Source organism: Fundulus heteroclitus, chromosome 6 (genome assembly GCF_011125445.2).
Source record: "Fundulus heteroclitus isolate FHET01 chromosome 6, MU-UCD_Fhet_4.1, whole genome shotgun sequence".
NCBI lineage: Eukaryota > Metazoa > Chordata > Actinopteri > Cyprinodontiformes > Fundulidae > Fundulus > Fundulus heteroclitus.
The window spans coordinates 31,678,721-31,696,473 of NC_046366.1; the positions used below are offsets into that span (position 1 = coordinate 31,678,721).

The 17,753-nt window shown below is 40.7% G+C and overlaps 1 protein-coding gene across 1 annotated transcript in view; it reads right to left on the reverse strand.

Moving 5' to 3' along the window:
• The window catches only part of LOC118563491 (DNA ligase 1-like), a gene marked incomplete at its 3' end in the record, with an annotated part of 59,696 nt that extends 43,744 nt beyond the window's left edge, over nt 1-15,952 (reverse strand). The window contains 5 exon segments of the mRNA XM_036138616.1: nt 3,668-3,793; nt 6,727-6,880; nt 10,745-10,907; nt 13,737-13,805; nt 15,854-15,952. Of these exon segments, the coding sequence (XP_035994509.1) occupies nt 3,668-3,793; nt 6,727-6,880; nt 10,745-10,907; nt 13,737-13,805; nt 15,854-15,945 (604 nt within the window).
• Nucleotides 15,953-17,753: the final 1,801 nt, after the last annotated feature.

The window sequence follows — 17,753 nt, forward strand, 5'->3', positions numbered from 1 at the left end:
TGTTGTTCTCTAGAGTCTTGTTTACAAAGCCAGGCCAAACGTGCGTACGTGTATGTGAACAGCTGCCACTCAGGGCATTGCTCCTCCCTGCCCACAAAATAGCACACCTGCGTTCACCTGCAGACAGTCAGGACTCATTATTATCCTTAAAAAGCATTTCGAGAGCTGAAGCAGCACCAGTTTGACTTGGCGCTAGCTTTATTACTCTGGACAGGTGAGTAACAGCATGAAGTCTACAACTGTGGCATGTGGGTTAGTTGCTGAGGTTTATGTTATGTGAAGCTAGCTGGTAGCCTAGCTAACACAGTTAGCATTGTTCAACGAGGAGCGGCGGGCTTGTGAGCTGCCCACCGTAATCGTCACGTACATTCAGGGCCCTCTCTTTGACATAAAATGTTAAATGGAAACGGATAACTGGTCTGGTGCTCAAATTTTGAAGGTAGAGAGGCGTGGCTTGCCACACATCTTGTTTTGGTCTACAGATAGTGCTCAACAGCACACCTAGTGGTGAAAGTTTGCTTATTGCTCCTTGAAACATTTTATAGTTTGAGTAGGGGTTGACAAATAATTCAATAATGTTATATATAGTGATATAACTTTATTCAATGATGATATTTCAATATACATTACAGGCTATGATTGTAACAGCGGCCTTGCTGGTGAAAAAATCTAATTTTAGTCAAGCTCTGCCTGGATATGGCTTAAATAATTTAATTTTGCCACATCAAAAAAGCTAATGCATCTTAACTATTAACAGCAGCAGCCATAAAAACTAAAATAAATCCATGACCCGTCCAGGAGGAAATTCAAGTAGGTTTGTGGATGCCGTATACCCACTTTTAATGATAATTTAGCTCTCATTTAAGGGTACAAACTCTGGCACAGAGTCTTTAAAAAACACGAGAAGGATTCAATGGTACCAGAGCACCAACATACAAAAGACAATTTATGTCAGCTTTTAGAAATAAAACCATAGAGAAATAGCCAAACAATAAAGCATGCAGCTTTACTTTAATTTGATATAAATAAATATTAAAACGCTGTATTATTTGTCTCTAGGCTTTAAGTCTTTAGAAAATGGGTTCAAAACAAGATGTTGAATCATCCACTAACAACTGGCTGGCTGTTATCTCTCCTCACTATTCCTATCCATGGTATAAAAGCAACAACTACAAAAAATTGCCCTCAGGAAGCTTCTTTATTCCTCTTATCCGTTACAAGCCACGGTGAGAGGGTGTTGTCCCACATAAACACCGGCAAATTAAAAGATAAAATAACCCATTAGAAAGAAAAAGCAATTACTTGTAATATTTTAGTCATCATTTGCAGGTCTTTGGTGTCTTGAGCCCGTGCTTTTTGTATCATCGTGTGGTTTTATTTCTGGATTAAATTAACACCCATGGATGAACCTAAGGATTATTTGCGACTCATTTAATCCTCTTGTTTTGTTTTTTCTCTCCCCTCCAATCCTTCGTTCGGCACAGGAAATTTCCAGAAATATAAAAAAAGCAGATCAATGTGGCTTTAAAATATTTCTTCTGTCAGACCAGACTGCCGCCCAAAATACGAAACCCACATCTCCAGGACGTAGGCAAAAAAAATAAATATGCCTTTAATGATTATGATCTGATGAATTTTCACAACTGAATTTTTCCTTTTGATCGCCTAGTCAATTAGTGCATCCAATTAATTTCTCGAGAATGGCTGGAGAAGCTTGTAAGCGCTAGATAAGAGAAACATCAGTGGTATCGCATTTCACGCAAGAATTGTGACACTTGTCATTTCTTTGTCTTTGAATTTCAAGACACCGAGCCCTGCTGAAGGATTCCCGGCCGCTGAACTGGTCCACGTTTTGTCGCGTTACAACCAGAAACCTCCATGTTTTCTAACTAGGGCTGCAAGTTAACGATTAATAAGTTAATCTAAAGTTGACTGAACTTATCAACTAACTAACGATTAGGCAAGGCAAGGCAAATTAATTTATATATCACAATTCAATACAGAGACAATGCAAAGTGCTTTACATGATTAAAATATAGGAATAAAAGCAAGTAGGGATAGAATGTAGAAACAAAAAAGAACATTAAAAACAGTAAAACAGTTTAACTGGAACATTCAAAGGCAATTTTAAACAAATGTGTTTTTAATCTCGATTTAAAAGGAACTCAGGCTTTCAGCACTTTTACAGTTTTCTGGGAGTTTGTTCCAGATAAGTGGAGCATAGGAACTAAATGCTGCTTCTTCATGTCTGGTTCTGGTTCTGGTTCTGCAGAGCAGGCTGGAGCCAGAAGACCTTAGTGGTCTGGAGGGTTGATACACTGATAACAAGTCTGTAATGTATTTAGGTGCTAAGCCATTCAGGGATTTATAGACTAACAGAAGTATTTTAAAGTCTATTCTCTCACATACAGGGAGCCAGTGTAAGGACTTTAGAACTGGGGTGATGTGCTCTACTTTCTTAGTCTTAGTGAGGACGCGGGCAGCAGCATTCTGGATCAGCTGCAGCTGTCTGATCCACTTTTTAGGCAGACCTGTGAAAACACCATTGCAGTAATCAATTCTACTAAATATAAACGCATGGATAAGTTTTGTCAATTAATTGGTAAGCGGCCATTTTTTTAAAAAAAAAACAAAGTGCTCTCTTGTATCAAGAGGGTCTTTCCATGACATGAAGGGCTTCATTTTTTACAATATGCTGAATTTAGCCAGAGGAACATCATTATACTGTGTTTTAACAGTTTATTATTTAAATACTGACTTAATAAACAAAAAACTTTGGGTTTCTCATACATTATTAAAGTTTGACATATTTAGAAAATAGAACAAAACGGGAACCTATTAGGTTACTGAATAGAAACAGAAAAGATGGAGTAAAATATGTGAAACACTTTTAATCCTCATGAAAACCATGAACCGTGTCTTTTTCTCTCGTGTTACAAATTTTCTATAATTCGCTCATGTTGCAAACATGGCTACCGTTGCAAGGCCACGTTGCAGGGAACACACCGACCAAGTGAAGAAAAGCGTTATATGAGACCAAAACTTAACTTTGTGACGCAAATGCAAAACGGTACGCATTAGAGGAAACTGGCACCTCTCGTCACTCTCTATCAAACATAGTGGAGGAAAGCTGTTCGCCTTAGTTGGTACGGGGGGGACAGGTGATTGAAAAAGATGAAGGAAGCAAAGAAAACAGGCGATAGAAATAAAAGTATCAGAATTGAGACCAGGGCAGCCATTTGTCTCCCATCTGCGACAATATGATACCGATCGATGTTTTAAAATGGCCTAGTCTCGGGGGTAAGACTTGTAATTTAAAGTTCAAACACCTTTTTGACCCAGAAGAATGGCGGATGCCACACTTTTTTTTTATCTCTCCTAAAGAAAACATAATGGAAAAAAAAAAAAACTTTCATTTTTGCTCCGTCACAAAAGATGCCACCGAAACACACCGAGGATTGTGTTCACAGCTTCACAGTGTTAATAAAAGCAACAGAGAAATGATTGTGTGCAGAGGTTTCTAATAACCTCCTCAATGTGTTGATCTAGTTTTTTTGTCCACCCTCCCCTCTCCTTGCTCACCTGGGCCTGGCGGACCCCCACAGGAAGTGACCCCCCCCCCCCCCCCCCCGTGTTATCAGGCCCGCTGCAGAGGAAGAAGGTGTACCTGCGCCGCTGACGCCGCTCTCCACGCGGGGTCGTTTGTTTCGCTGACCCTGCTCCACCGCGACCTCGGACTCCCCTCTCCGACTCTCGCTCTCATCCAGCTTCCTCTTGGGGAACATCTTCCTCGCTTGCACACAACAGGAGAGGAATTAAATTAAGAGAGAGACAGCACAAAAAAAAAAAAAAAAGGCAGTAAAAAAATAATGAAGTGAAGGGGGTCCCAGATGAAATTATGCCATGATTAAACAGAGAGAAATGTGGAGATGAAAAACAGAGCGACTCTACTCTCTTACTGCAGATGTAGGCCAACAAAAAAAAAAAAAAAAAAGGAGAGAGTGTCATAGATACGTACTTTGGTAATGAAAACACTAATTCCATCCAGAGAGATATTATGCAGCCAAGCAGCTTGCAGTTCCAGCGTAATTTCCTCTATAATTGTATGCAACAGCAGTGCTTGGGGGCAATTTCGCTTTTGGTTCCACATCTGCCTCTGTTTTGCTTCTTGTTAAGATCCCAGCAAAAAGGTAGCGCTGCTGTTGTCGTTTTTCTCCCAGATATAATGAAGGCATTAACCCGGGACGTTAAGAATGCAATTTCAGGTCGAATTAGCGTGCCGCTTCGATGCGACGGCCTCCACCGGCGGCAGGCGCCCGCCGAACGACGAGGGCGAGCCGTCCAACGCGAAGGGAGCGGGATGATGGGAAGGGAAGGAGCGGATCTGATGTCGGTCCAGAAGGGAGTTGCTTTTGTTAATGGAAAACAAAGCTGAAGTGTTAGAAAAGTCTTTAGCTCTAAGGAGCTCCCATTTTATTCAACAAGAAGCTTACCTTGCAGGTGAAAGGCAGAAATTTAATGCAAATAACGAAGCAGATAAAAAAAAAACTCCTCTGCTGCTGTTCAATGTTTAAAACTATCATTTAAAACCGAGCCTATAATAAAAATAAACAAATAACAACCCAAGTTGCTCCGAAACCTTCAACAGGGAACCAATCGAATCAGCAGCAAAGAGAGGAGAGCGACACTTCTGCCGGTTCGGTCCAGTCAGCACAAAGGCAACGCTGCAAGAACAACGGCGGCGGTAATAACATAATTATCATAATGCAAATACCTGCAGAAAGAAACGATGAAAGCTGGGAGGAGGGCTTGTGATTCAGCAGATAGGATTAATGAGAAACACAATCGAGTCTAAAGGTTGTCAATGGCAGACGGTCCGGGGGAGGCGACAAATAAATGAAAAGGAAAACAGTCCCCAGGCCCGGCGAGGCGTTTCTGTACCAACAAACTTTTAATCATCTCGGGTCGAGATGGAAGTCGCGTTTTTACCGTCGATGTGAAATAACGCTTATTTATCCGCGTCCGTTGTGGCTCCGGCTCACAAGTGTTGAAGGCGATGAAGGGTGCGTCACTTAAAAGTGAAAGGAACACGCAAGATTGTTTTTTTTTTTGTTGTTTTTTTATAAGCATATAAAAAGACTGCAGGTCTGCTGGTGGTTCCTAGAGTCTCTAAAAGTAGAATGGGAGGCAGATCCTTTAGCTATCAGGCTCCTCTCCTGTGGAACCAACTCCCAGTTTTGGTCCGTGAGGCAGACACCCCGTCTACTTTTAAGATTAATCTTAAAACTTTCCTTTTTGACAAAGCTTATAGTTAGTGGCTCATGTTACCCTGAGCTATCTCTATAGTTATGCTGCTATAGGCTTAGGCTACTGGAGGACATCAGGGTCTATTTCTCTCACTCTTCTAAGTTCTCCTACTTTTCTCCAGTTTGCATTGCTTGTTGTTATTTCAGCTTTTTAACCTTTTGTTCTCTCATTTTTTTCTCTTCATAGAAGGTACACCTGGTCTGGTGTTCTGTTAGCTGTGACATCATCCAGGGGAGGCATATCATCCTCTATTACCATCTAACATAGAAAGGATTCCTGGGTCAATGTGAGCTTCTGAGCTTTCTGTGTCTCTGCTCTGTCTTCTCTAACCCCCAGTGGGTCGAGGCAGATGAGCGTTCACACTGAACCTGGTTCTGGTTCTGCTGGAGGTTTTCCTCCCTGTTAAAGGGGAGTTTTCCTCTCCAGTGTCGCTTCATGCATGCTCAGTATGAGGGATTGCTGCAAAGCCATCAACAATGCAGACGACTGTCCACTGTGGCTCTACGCTCTTTCAGGAGGAGTGAATGCTGCTTGGAGAGACTTGATGCAACCTGCTGGGTTTCCTTAGAGAGGAAACTTTCTGACCAATCTGGAGGATTTGATTGAATTTGACTTTGTAAAGTGCTTTAAGGTGACATGTTATCAACTTATCAGAGTTTGATTGAGTGCTTTTGCACATAAAATAACTCCACGGCCTCAAAGAAGGCACACCGAACCCAAAATCATTCACAGGCTTCATTACTGTAAAGTGAAGTTACTTAAAATGTTCCCTAACACATCCCCACTGTGTGACAAATGCCATATTGAAGAAGCCACACTTCTCCATTCGTACTTTTTGTGTACAAAATGAACCCCATTTTGGTCTGGCATGTTAAAAACTTTATCAGATAAGTTTAGTAGAGAGTTGAGGCTGGACCCACTTCTGGTTGTACTCTGAGTTTCTGTTCAGCTTTCTCAATTTAATAAATGCCAATGAAAATTCTTATCTCGTGTCTTTATCATAGGAACAAAAGCTAGTGTTGATGTTCTGGTAAATAATCAGAGGTTTCATCAGTTAAATTGTGGCTGGAGGAGCTGGTAAGGCTCTCATCTGAAAAGAATACGGTTCTCATTAGCAAATAAATTAAAGCGATTCAATAGAACTTGGAAACCCCTCCGGCAATATATTGATAACTCTATTTGAAGAGCGTTTGATGTGATTCTCGGTGTGATAAGATGCAAGTCCTTGGGAAAGGGGAGGTGGGTGGGTTCCTGTTTATTTATGTCACTTTTGCTTCGTTTTGATTTCGTATTGTCTTTAGGTTTCATGTTCGTATCAAAAGAGGACAGATTTGTATTGTTGATGTTTCAATTTTCATGTCTGCTTCCTCAATAAAACAGTTTGAAACAAAAGAAAGTATCTTTAGACAGGAGACTGACCGGTTTTGCGTTTCACGATGCCAGACGGGGAGGTGGAACCGGGGGTGCTGGGCGTCCCTGGAGAAGCAGAAGAGGCCGGTGTGGCGGGGGTCGCGGGGGTCACGGCCGGGGCCGGAGACAACGGGGTGGGTGCCGCCTTTAACGCGGCGGCCGTCTGAAAAACAAACAGAACAATCAGTAATTGTTGCTACTAGGGCTGAACGAGTTTGGAAAATAATCTAATAGCGATTTTTTTTCTTAATATTGCGATTTAATGCGATTTTTTTTCCCCCAGTTTAATTTATCATGTCTTTTTAAATACATACAAACAACAAATCATTTTGTTTCCTCGCTGTGCAGATTAGTTGCTAAAACACTCACAGCATCTAAACTCAGAGCAGAAATGATTGCGTTCTGCCTACAGTATATTTCAACCAAAATTGCAATTTTGACTTTTCTCTGCGTTAACCACAAGCAACAAAAAATGGCGTCTAAATAAAGACGTTTGTAAACAAGGACTATTCAAAACAAGAACTTTTAATATTTCTATTAATCAGAATATTATTCAAGAGAACAGCTTTTAGTTGATTTGGACGTCAATCCTTGTTGAACATAAAGTCCAACCAACAAACAAGTCTATGTAATAAACTGATTGATCTGTACTTAATGCTATGTATGATTATATAAACTCTAAAACAAATAATAAAATTAGATTATCTCACTGCTGCAACTGTCTTCCCTTCCATGTTAAACCCACTTTAAACATTTTACCGACACCTAATGGACGTGTCTAATTCACTAATTGTTACATAGCCAAAAATTGCAGACTCTGCGATTTGGAAATTGCGTTTTTTTAAAATCGCGATTATATTGAAAATGCGATTAATTGTTCAGCCCTAGTTGCTACGCTAACAGCTTTTTAACCTCATCGCTGATCAGTTTTGACTTTTCCCGGGCCATACCTAAAAAAAAAAAAAAAAGCATGTCGTGAGTCCAGACGTAAGCACCAAACAAACAACAACGCATGCATCTAAAGCTGCATAAACCTTCCGCATGAATCCTATTTAATGCAACCAGTTTTAGACGAGATAAAGGAAAAAAAGACCCGGTGAGGCGGCAGGTCAACGGGAAAGTAGCCATTTGTGCAAGAGGCTTTCTGCAACCTACATTGTGTTTGCAAAGAGCGCGATGCAAATGTCATCTGCACTGGTGAAACGGCTCCACCGGGTCCCACTAGTGCTCCTGATGAGGCATTTGTTCCAGCGCAGACGGAGCACAGCTACAAACAGGTGCCTGTATAATCTCTGATTTTAGCATGAAAGCGGGGGAAAAAAAACCTGATTTACTGACGGCACATTTAAACGCCAAAGCTTCTCCGCAGATGACCCATTTTTCTAACAGGGACCAAAATAAAAAAAAAACAACATGAAACATATGTCCAGAGGACATGGAGCGTCTCAGGCAGCCGGCAAACGGATCCGGTTCAGCTCGAGTTTCATTCGGATCAGATCTTAGTCGTCCTTTAAAAGAAAGCGCTCGGCCGTTTTAGATCAGCTGCCTGTAGTCGCAATGAATTAAGCATCACAGGCGCGTTCATCTATAAATCAAAACTTTCTAGGCGGGTTTTTTTTATTCCTCACTTTAGAGAAAAGAAAAGTTTATGGATAATAGAAAGCAGCTCAACTGGCTAAACTCTTAAGCTTGCAGGCTGGAAACAGCTTCTCCTAATCATACTTATGTCTTAATAATGACTGATGCCAGGGTTAATTTCACAAAAATAACTTATTAACCCCTTATAAACGGGGAATAAGACAATATAACAACAAGCGTTGGATATCATTATAGATAGATAGATAGATAGATAGATAGATAGATAGATAGATAGATAGATAGATAGATAGATAGATAGATAGATAGATAGATAGATAGATAGATAGATAGATAGATAGATAGATAGATAGATAGATAGATAGATAGATAGATAGATAGATAGATAGATAGATAGATAGATAGATAGATAGATACATAGATAGATAGATACATAGATAGATAGATACATAGATACATAGATAGATAGATACATAGATAGATAGATAGATACATAGATAGATACATAGATACATAGATAGATACACAGACAGACAGACAGATAGATACATAGATAGATACACAGACAGACAGACAGATAGATACATAGATAGACAGACAGACAGACAGACAGACAGACAGATAGATACATAGATAGATAGACAGACAGACACATAGATACATAGATACATAGATAGATACATAGATAGATACATAGATACATAGATACATAGATAGATACACAGACAGACAGATAGATACATAGATAGATACATAGATAGATACACAGACAGATAGATACATAGATACATAGATACATACATAGATACATACATAGATACATAGATAGATACATAGATAGATACACAGACAGACAGACAGATAGATACATAGATAGATACATAGATACATAGATAGATACACAGACAGACAGACAGACAGACAGACAGATAGATACATAGATAGATACATAGATACATAGATAGATACACAGACAGACAGACAGACAGACAGACAGACAGATAGATACATAGATAGATAGACAGACAGACAGACACATAGATACATAGATACATAGATAGATACATAGATAGATACATAGATACATAGATAGATACACAGACAGATAGATACATAGATAGATACATAGATAGATAGACAGACAGACAGACAGACACATAGATACATAGATAGATACATAGATAGATACATAGATAGATACATAGATAGATAACATTGAAAAACTAATGTTTTTAGCCACATAGTGACTAAAAGTTGCACTTAATCTCATTTAAGCCTCGTTTTATCGTGTCGTTTGTAGTTCCAAACCCGTTACCGGCCTATAAATTCTCTTCCTGGTTCGTTTTGGGCACCTTTAAACACTTTTTTTTTCCCCCCAGCGGAGCAATTAGATCATCAGTAAATTAAACCAACAGATGAACCGCAGACGAAAGCAGTCAAACACCGACTGGCATCATCTCTACTGGAGATGCTGGGCGGCCGCCGGGTCGGAGGAGGATGCCTCATTACCGCCTGGACGCACGCAAACAGGCAGCAAGGCGGGGCTACGCCGGCTGACCTCGCGTATCCATCAAGGTCTCTTCCCCCTCCGAGAGCGAATCATGAATACCTGCAGCCGCGTCGCCCCCACAAAGTGAGCGGAGAGGAGCGTTTAACCAACAACAAGTAATTGGTTGGTTAAACCATCTGTCTTCTTTTGGACAAAGAAGACAGATGGTTTGAAAGGGTTGTGAAAGAAGCCATCTACGTTAAAGAGAGAAAGACCAACCTTAAACAGAGGAGGAGGCCTTAGGTTCCAACTCTCAAAAACTTACAACACAGCTATAGGATTAATTCCAGCCAATCGTCAACTTAACTCTCACCCTCATTCGGGTGATCAAAACATCGTTCCTTTAAGCCAAGCCAATAACAACCCTAACGACTCCTCGTTACAGAGGAGTGGACCAGTTTCAGTCCAATCTGCTAGTTTAATGGCTTTAATGACCGCCCATTACTAAGGGGTGGACCTGTTTCGGTTGAATTTGCATGTTATCTAAGCCATTACAAGGCCTTTGTTTGGGCAGTAGTATAAAGCTTGTTACTCCACATTACTCCAGACTTTTTGAATTGAGAAAGCTTCCTGGAGAGGAAGCGAAACGTCTTCAACTACGGAAAACAAGTCCAGTTTCTTTGTTTTTTACTTTTTTTTTTTGGAATGACCATGACCTGGATGACTGAGAATCTTCACCAACCAACAACAGGCGGTAGAGCGGCCGCCGAGGCCGACAGTCAGCTCCTTCCTATATGGGGGCTTATCGACGGTGATGCGTAACAGAGATCACTAAACAAACCACGAGAAGCAAGAGGGAGCGCTTCATTACAGCAGATCCAGCTCCGGTGGATTAATTAACGACTAAAACTGTCTGCTTTTTTTTTTTTTTGTCCTTTTTACCTTCTCGGTTTCAGCAGCAGCTCCTTTGCCGCCTTGCTCTTTGGTAGCCGGCGCCTCGTCTTCGTCGCTGTCCAGGATCTGACGGCTGCGCTTGGCGACCTTCTTGACGGGCGAATCGGCGTCCGGGACGCCGTTGCGCGCCTTCAGGGGACTCTTGACGGGCCTGGAGAGACACGCACAGGTTGATAGGGGTGGAGATAAAGCGGCGACAACGTGTCGGGTTAGGGAGCTGAGAGGAAGAGACCGGGCCGCCGGCAGAAGCAGTAAAACAAAAAATAAAAATCAGAGCCAGAGTGATAAAAGAATGAGGAGGTCAGAGCAATGATGAGGGGATCATCGCATAAAGCCGAGTCAATTAAAGCCAGTTTTAAGACGTGCTTTAAAAGATGACACAGTGGGGAGATAATGAACACTTTATCGTAGTAGCAGCTCCACGTCTTTTTTTTTTTTCCCCCACAGCTTCTTCCCATCATTAGTTGTTGTTGTTTTTTTTTTTCCGTCCACCACAAACGCAAATGTTCCCCCCGTTGATGAGCTTTTAACTCGCTGTGTTGGAGAACGAGCCCACAAGCTCTGGCAGTTTAGCGTCGTCTCGTCCCCCCCCCCGTAAAGACGGGAGTTTTATGCATTTTTAATATTCTCAGTTAGCCAATGAGTTTCAAAAATACTTTGATTAATGCATTTAAGTGGGTGAGAAAAAAAAAAAAAACACAAGTAGGAAAAGGCCATTTGGAAATGTGTGTATGCTCTATAGACCAGTCTGTATGGAGTTACATCTTAATAAGTTTGATAAAATAAATAGGTTTAAGTGTCTTAGTTAAAAAATAAAGTCTTAGTGAATGAATGAATGAATGAATGAATGAATGAAAACTTTATTGTCATTGTCACAAGAACAACGAAATTTAAAAAGTGCCATCGATCCGTGCATATGTTTAAAAAACAACAACAAAAAAAACAATAATAAATAAATAATAAATAAATCTTTGTCCCTCAATTTACACACAATATAAGAAATAAATAGTCATGTAGATTCATTACAGCCAGAGCGATATATATTTTAAAATGTGGCTTAAAGCTAATATAATCCAAAATTTACGCTTCTGGGTAACATAGAATATTACAAAAAGCTAATATGTTAAGTTTCTTTCAATGTCTAAATGTTAATTTGTGGCCAACGCAACCGTGAAGAAGACGTCCACAGAAATGTAGCTACAGAGGAAGAAGGTTGTTCCGACACAGCTGATCCAAACCTGTTCGTGGAAAAGTTTAGTGGAAGGACGAAGTCGGTGAGACGCGCTCAGGCGTCTCCTAAAGCAGAGACGGCGGAAGCATCTTAAGCCGGGCGTACACTGTACGAGTTTTTGCCGTTTTAGGGCCGATTCTTCAGTCGTGAGAGCTTAATTTGTTTCAGCTTGATCCTGCGTCCTGTAGCATACAGGGTGTAACGAGGGGCGATCAGCCTCTCATGAGCACGTCACATCAGGAATAGGACATGTTAGAAAATCAAACATGTCTGAAATTCAGTCCCTCGTGAGGTGATGTTGAGCGCCTCCTGCTGGTGAACCAGAGCTACGAGCCGATTTCCCCTGACCTCACGCACTGAGCATGTCCAAACAAGGAAATTCTTCTATTAAAGGCATACTATGCAACATTTTTCAGTTAATTAATGTGTTCCATACCGTTTTGGATAATTAAATGAGTCATTTCAGGTCAAACAAAGGTTTTCTCAGCCGCCCTGGTGGTCTGTGGGGGAAATACAGCACTTGCATTTGCAGGAGTCCTCGGCCCGCACACACAGACTCAGAAGTCTCGTGCAAGACCGCGAGAGTCGGTCTCGCTTTACGGCGAGAACTCCATGTGTTTTTGCCCTGCTATTCACTATATGCACGCGCAAAAGCAACAACAAAGAACCGCCTGTTAACGTCAAATAAACATGCAAGCATTTATTATTTTATTTTATTTTTTAGTTGTTGTTCTTTTTGAATGTTGGCGAGGCGGCAGCGTGAGTTTGGTGCCAAGATAGCGCTGCGGGAAGCTTGATGTTCATACTTTCACTGTGTTAGTCATTGTTTGTACTGCCGTTTTTTTGACTTTTCGTTGCGTTCGCCTGTCTGCTAAGCTCAAAACAACCGCGCCTGGCTTGACGGAGAAACCAGAACAGCTGAGCATCTTTATGACAGTGCACTTTTACTTTCGCCCTCTGGGGGGAGCCTCACTGGAAAATCAACCCCGGTTGCATAGTATACCTTTAATGTTAATGATTCTTCTTCTTCTCAGACCAAAACACAGGAGTGGAGAGAAGCATGGCGGCGGTACGTGTGACATGGAGTAAAACTACGGAGGAGAAACTCGTAGAATTACCAAAGCAGCCTGTTTCGTTCTAGTGAGTCTCATATTTAGCAGCGAGCATCGACACTTCCGTCTTTTTCTTCTTCTACTGTTTACATTTGGCTTCCGGGTAGACGAGTCCGGAAACATTTCCCTCTATGCGTAGTGAATCTTTAATAATACATACGTGTCGCTTTCTTAACCAAGTAAAATAAATAATTCACCCCTTCAGGATATTCTAATTTTGTGACACATGTAAGCAGTTCATATCTGACAATTGTAAAATGGTAGTATACGAGTAAACCGCACTGAACTGAACATTTATATCACTGTTCACTTATTGCTATAAAGAACACTTTTAAAGCCAATCAGGACTGGATGCAGAGCAGACCTTAAAGCCGACCATAAAGCAACACACATGACTCAATAAAAAATAAAAAAGTTTCACAGAAACAATATTATGTATATTTAGGGATAGAATGGCTGCAACTTTATGCATTTTAAAGTTAAACCTGGTGAAAGGAGAATGGATTCATGTGAGTTTTATGATGTAAAGATATATTGCTGGAATATTGCAGTAGATAAAGATTAAAGCTGCAGGAAGCAGCATCCTCTGTTTATGTGTGATTTAAAATGGAGGGGAAAAAAAAAAAAAAAAACTTACTTGTTCACAGGTTCATCTGCAGTTTTCTTCTGGCTGTCCTTAACCTTGCTCTTGGGCTGAAAAAACGATCTGACGGAGGAAGATGAATAGTCGCTTTAGGCATTTACAAAACACCAATTTAAGTCAGTAAAATAAAATAATGGTGTATTTAGAGCACATTAAAAAAAAAACGATGGCACAGACAGTTACATCCCGTAGGTGTAAAAAAAAAAACACGTTTCTAGAGTCTTAGACGGGCGTCCCTGACTCAGATGCGTTGTATAGTAACAGTAGTCATCTCAAGGCACTTTCCAAAGTCAAATTCAATCAGATTATACAGATTGGATCAGATTATCCAGGTTCGTCAAAATAAAAAGTTTCCTCTCTAAGGAAACCCAGCAGGTTGCATCAAGTCTCTCCAAGCAGCATTCACTCCTCCTGAAAGAGCGTAGAGCCACAGTGGACAGTCGTCTGCATTGTTGATGGCTTTGCAGCAATCCCTCATACTGAGCATGCATGAAGCGACAGTGGAGAGGAAAACTCCCCATTAACAGGAAGGAAAAACCTCCAGCAGAACCAGAACCAGGCTCAGTGTGAACGCTCATCTGCCTCGACCCACTGGGGCTTAGAGAAGACAGAGCAGAGACACAGAAAGCACAGAAGAACACGTTGATCAAGGAATCTGTTCTTTAAGTGCAGAATAAATGTGAAGGACAACAAACAGCACGATTAAGAAGACCAAGGAAGGCAGCAGACTGTTCCGGGAAGACGCTGTTGACAAATTTCAAGCAGAGTTGAAACAAAGAAGGTGCTCTGGTGAAATATTCCTGGATCAATGTGTGCTTCTGTGCTTTCTGTGTCTCTGCTCTGTCTTCTCTAACCCCCAGTCAGTCGAAGCAGATGAGCGTTCACACTGAGCCTGGTTCTGCTGGAGGTTTTCCTCCCTGTTAAAGGGGAGTTTTCCTCTCCACTGTCGCTTCATGCATGCTCAGTATGAGGGATTGCTGCAAAGCCATCAACAATGCAGACGACTGTCCACTGTGGCTCTACGCTCTTTCAGGAGGAGTGAATGCTGCTTGGAGAGACTTGATGCAACCTGCTGGGTTTCCTTAGAGAGGAAACTTTTTATTTTGACGAACCTGGATAATCTGATCCAATCTGTATAATCTGATTGAATTTGACTTTTTAAAGTGCCTTGAGATGACGTGCATCATGAATTAGCGCTATATAAATGAAATTGAATTGAATATAGATTTAAGGCTGCAAATCAGCGGCACTGAGAAATTTAAGGGTGCGGGGGAGGCTTTTCTTCTGCAGGGACGGTGGTCGAAGCTGATGGGATCTCTTTATTAAGCAGATCACTAGATCTGGTAGAGGCTGCAAAAGACTTCAGACCTGAGCGCAGGTTGAGCTTCCAGCAGGACATCAGCTATAAACTCACAGCCTGAGCAACAGTGATCAACGAATACTGGTGTGACAGAAGGGCCTAGTCAAAGCCCAAGTAATAAATCCAACTGGTAGGGGGGCATAACTCGACAACTGCTTCTCGCAGACACTCTCCATCAAAGCTGTCTGATGAGCTTTATCTGTTTGGTTGGGTTTTTGTTATGTAAACAATGGACAAAATTGCCTGATAAATACCCTAAAATATCTACTTTGTCGTGGCAACCAGGTAGTTCTACAGACATCGGGCATCAGACATCGGCCTGCTGCCGATTAAAACCCAATAAAACCCGTTCAGTTCTGCGGCTCTTCCGCGTAGTAACCCTGCTAGCTAGCTTTACCGAAGTAACCCAGCGCTCAGCATCAAAATAACGTATTCACTATAACTATTTAATTTCTAAAACCCGATAAATGTTAAAAGGACATGGTGTCGCAGAGTCTTTATACTCGCTGTTATAAACATTTCAGGAGTTAAGTTAGTTAGCTACAACGTTTGCTAGTGCTAGCTTAAAACTATCGCTAATAACACAAACGCGGCGCATTTAGGTGATTTTAAGATCCCTTTAACGCACTTTCTATCGCCATAAAGGACATAAAAAACACATCACGTGGTTATCTGTTGCTTTAGAGACATATTTGTCCTTACAAAGCCTCTCATTTTAAACTTTAAACCGGTTTTCGCGGTCGGTACTTACGCGATACTCCGCTGCATTTTGCTTTTAAACGCTTTTTCCCCCTGGATGCTGATATAAAACTCGGTAATTCGGGTACAATAAGGCTCCAACATGCACACACACACACACAAAAAACCACTAATTCCCGCGCTACACAACGTTACAACAACTGAATATTCGGCGCCAAAATGACATGAGAGCCAAAGATCCTAAAAGAATAGAGACGACTCACGCCGTCCTAAAATAAATAACTACGTTTCCGGTGTGGATGTTAAGAAACAAGAAACTGCTTCGTTTAAAGGGGGGAAAAAAGTAAGAAAAAGCAAAAAAGAATTAATAATAGTTTCCTTACTCGTGAAAAAACTAGTTAGATCACCTAATTTGTAAACATTGTAAATAGAGGCAAATAAAGAAAAATATAACTCATAAATATATGAATACCGAAAATAATCCTGTCTTTTTTTAAAGTATTTGTCGAAAACACTCAAATAGCTGTGCAAATGGGTACACGGGTAAATCGATACAAAATAAAAATAGACTTTTTCAATTATCTCAACCATAAATATAATCAGAGTTGGACATCTACGTTCTGTCGCTCTTCCCGGAAAACTAGGCTTTGCACCATTTTCCAGCCGGTGAGACGAGCGGCGCCACGGGCGGTGTTAGATTACTTTTTATTTATTTTCAAGGTGCCTTGTCTTCCTTTCTAGTTCGAAGCCGTATATTTTTTTGTTTTCTTACCAAATATGATATGTTTGACGTTAGTCCCATGCTTTCTAAAAAGATAAATACTTTACATGCTGGATCAGTGCAGATCAAATCAAATGAAAAGAAACGTTGAAATGGCCTTTAATTTAGTACCAACTCTGCAACTGTGGATCAGAAACAAATTTTGTAACTTCATCTTGTTTTTCATATAGCGTTAAAATTGTGCAAAGTGTGGGGAGGGGACTTTGACTAGAAAGTGAAATTTAAACATGTTGCTTTTTATTTTTATTGTTTCTGTTTTTCGTGTTTTGGTTAGCTAGTTGGTTTGTTTGTGAACCCACAAGCATAGCACGCGAGCCCCCCACATCTAAAAAGCAGTCACATGGGCAACATTTTTACTTTGATGTGTGAATGAAAAAGAAGAACGGACAAGTTTAAGTTACTTACTTATTTATTTACATCTATGTATTCCAAAAATGTGCAGGGGCTATAAAAATTAATTTGTAACATATCAAATAACACATTTTTTGTATTTAGGTACTTAAAACACAAAACTTACAGATTGCCAGGTTGTTGGTTAAATATTTTAACCAAGATTTTTTCTTTTTTTTTTCCTTCATCTTTTTTATACCACATTTTAAGTTGTACCAAATCAACATACTTAAGTAAAACTTCCAAAATGTAGTTGGCTTGCTGGATCTGGCCTCACCACAAAACTTACAATTAACTTAAGGCTGCTCTGACTTTTTGTTTCTGGTTTAAAGTGACAACTACCCCAGCTACTCCACTTTGCATTTGGTTTTAGAGACAAGCTCCCCCCACACTGTTCGTTATCACCTCCGCCAGGGTCATTCACCGGCTGACTGTTAAGGAGCAAGCCCAGGAAGAGGTCTGTTGCATTTCAAATGCTTTACTGCCCCCTGCTCTGTTGGAGTGGTAACTGCAAAATAAGGTGGCTGATCCATAATGTTGCAGAGATGACAGACATGTGAGACACAAATTGCTCAGTCTCTGCATCATTTATGCCACTCCTCTCGTATCCTTTACACGAAGCTCAAAGCAAGGAGATAAGAGGTAAGACAAACAGTTAAATAATGTACACCCTAAGTGCATGGATTTATTCACCAAAACACAATCTGCTGCTGCATAAAATAAGCAGGATTCAGCAGTAGCTCCATTAAAAAAAAGATCACAAAGTCCAAATCAATAACTA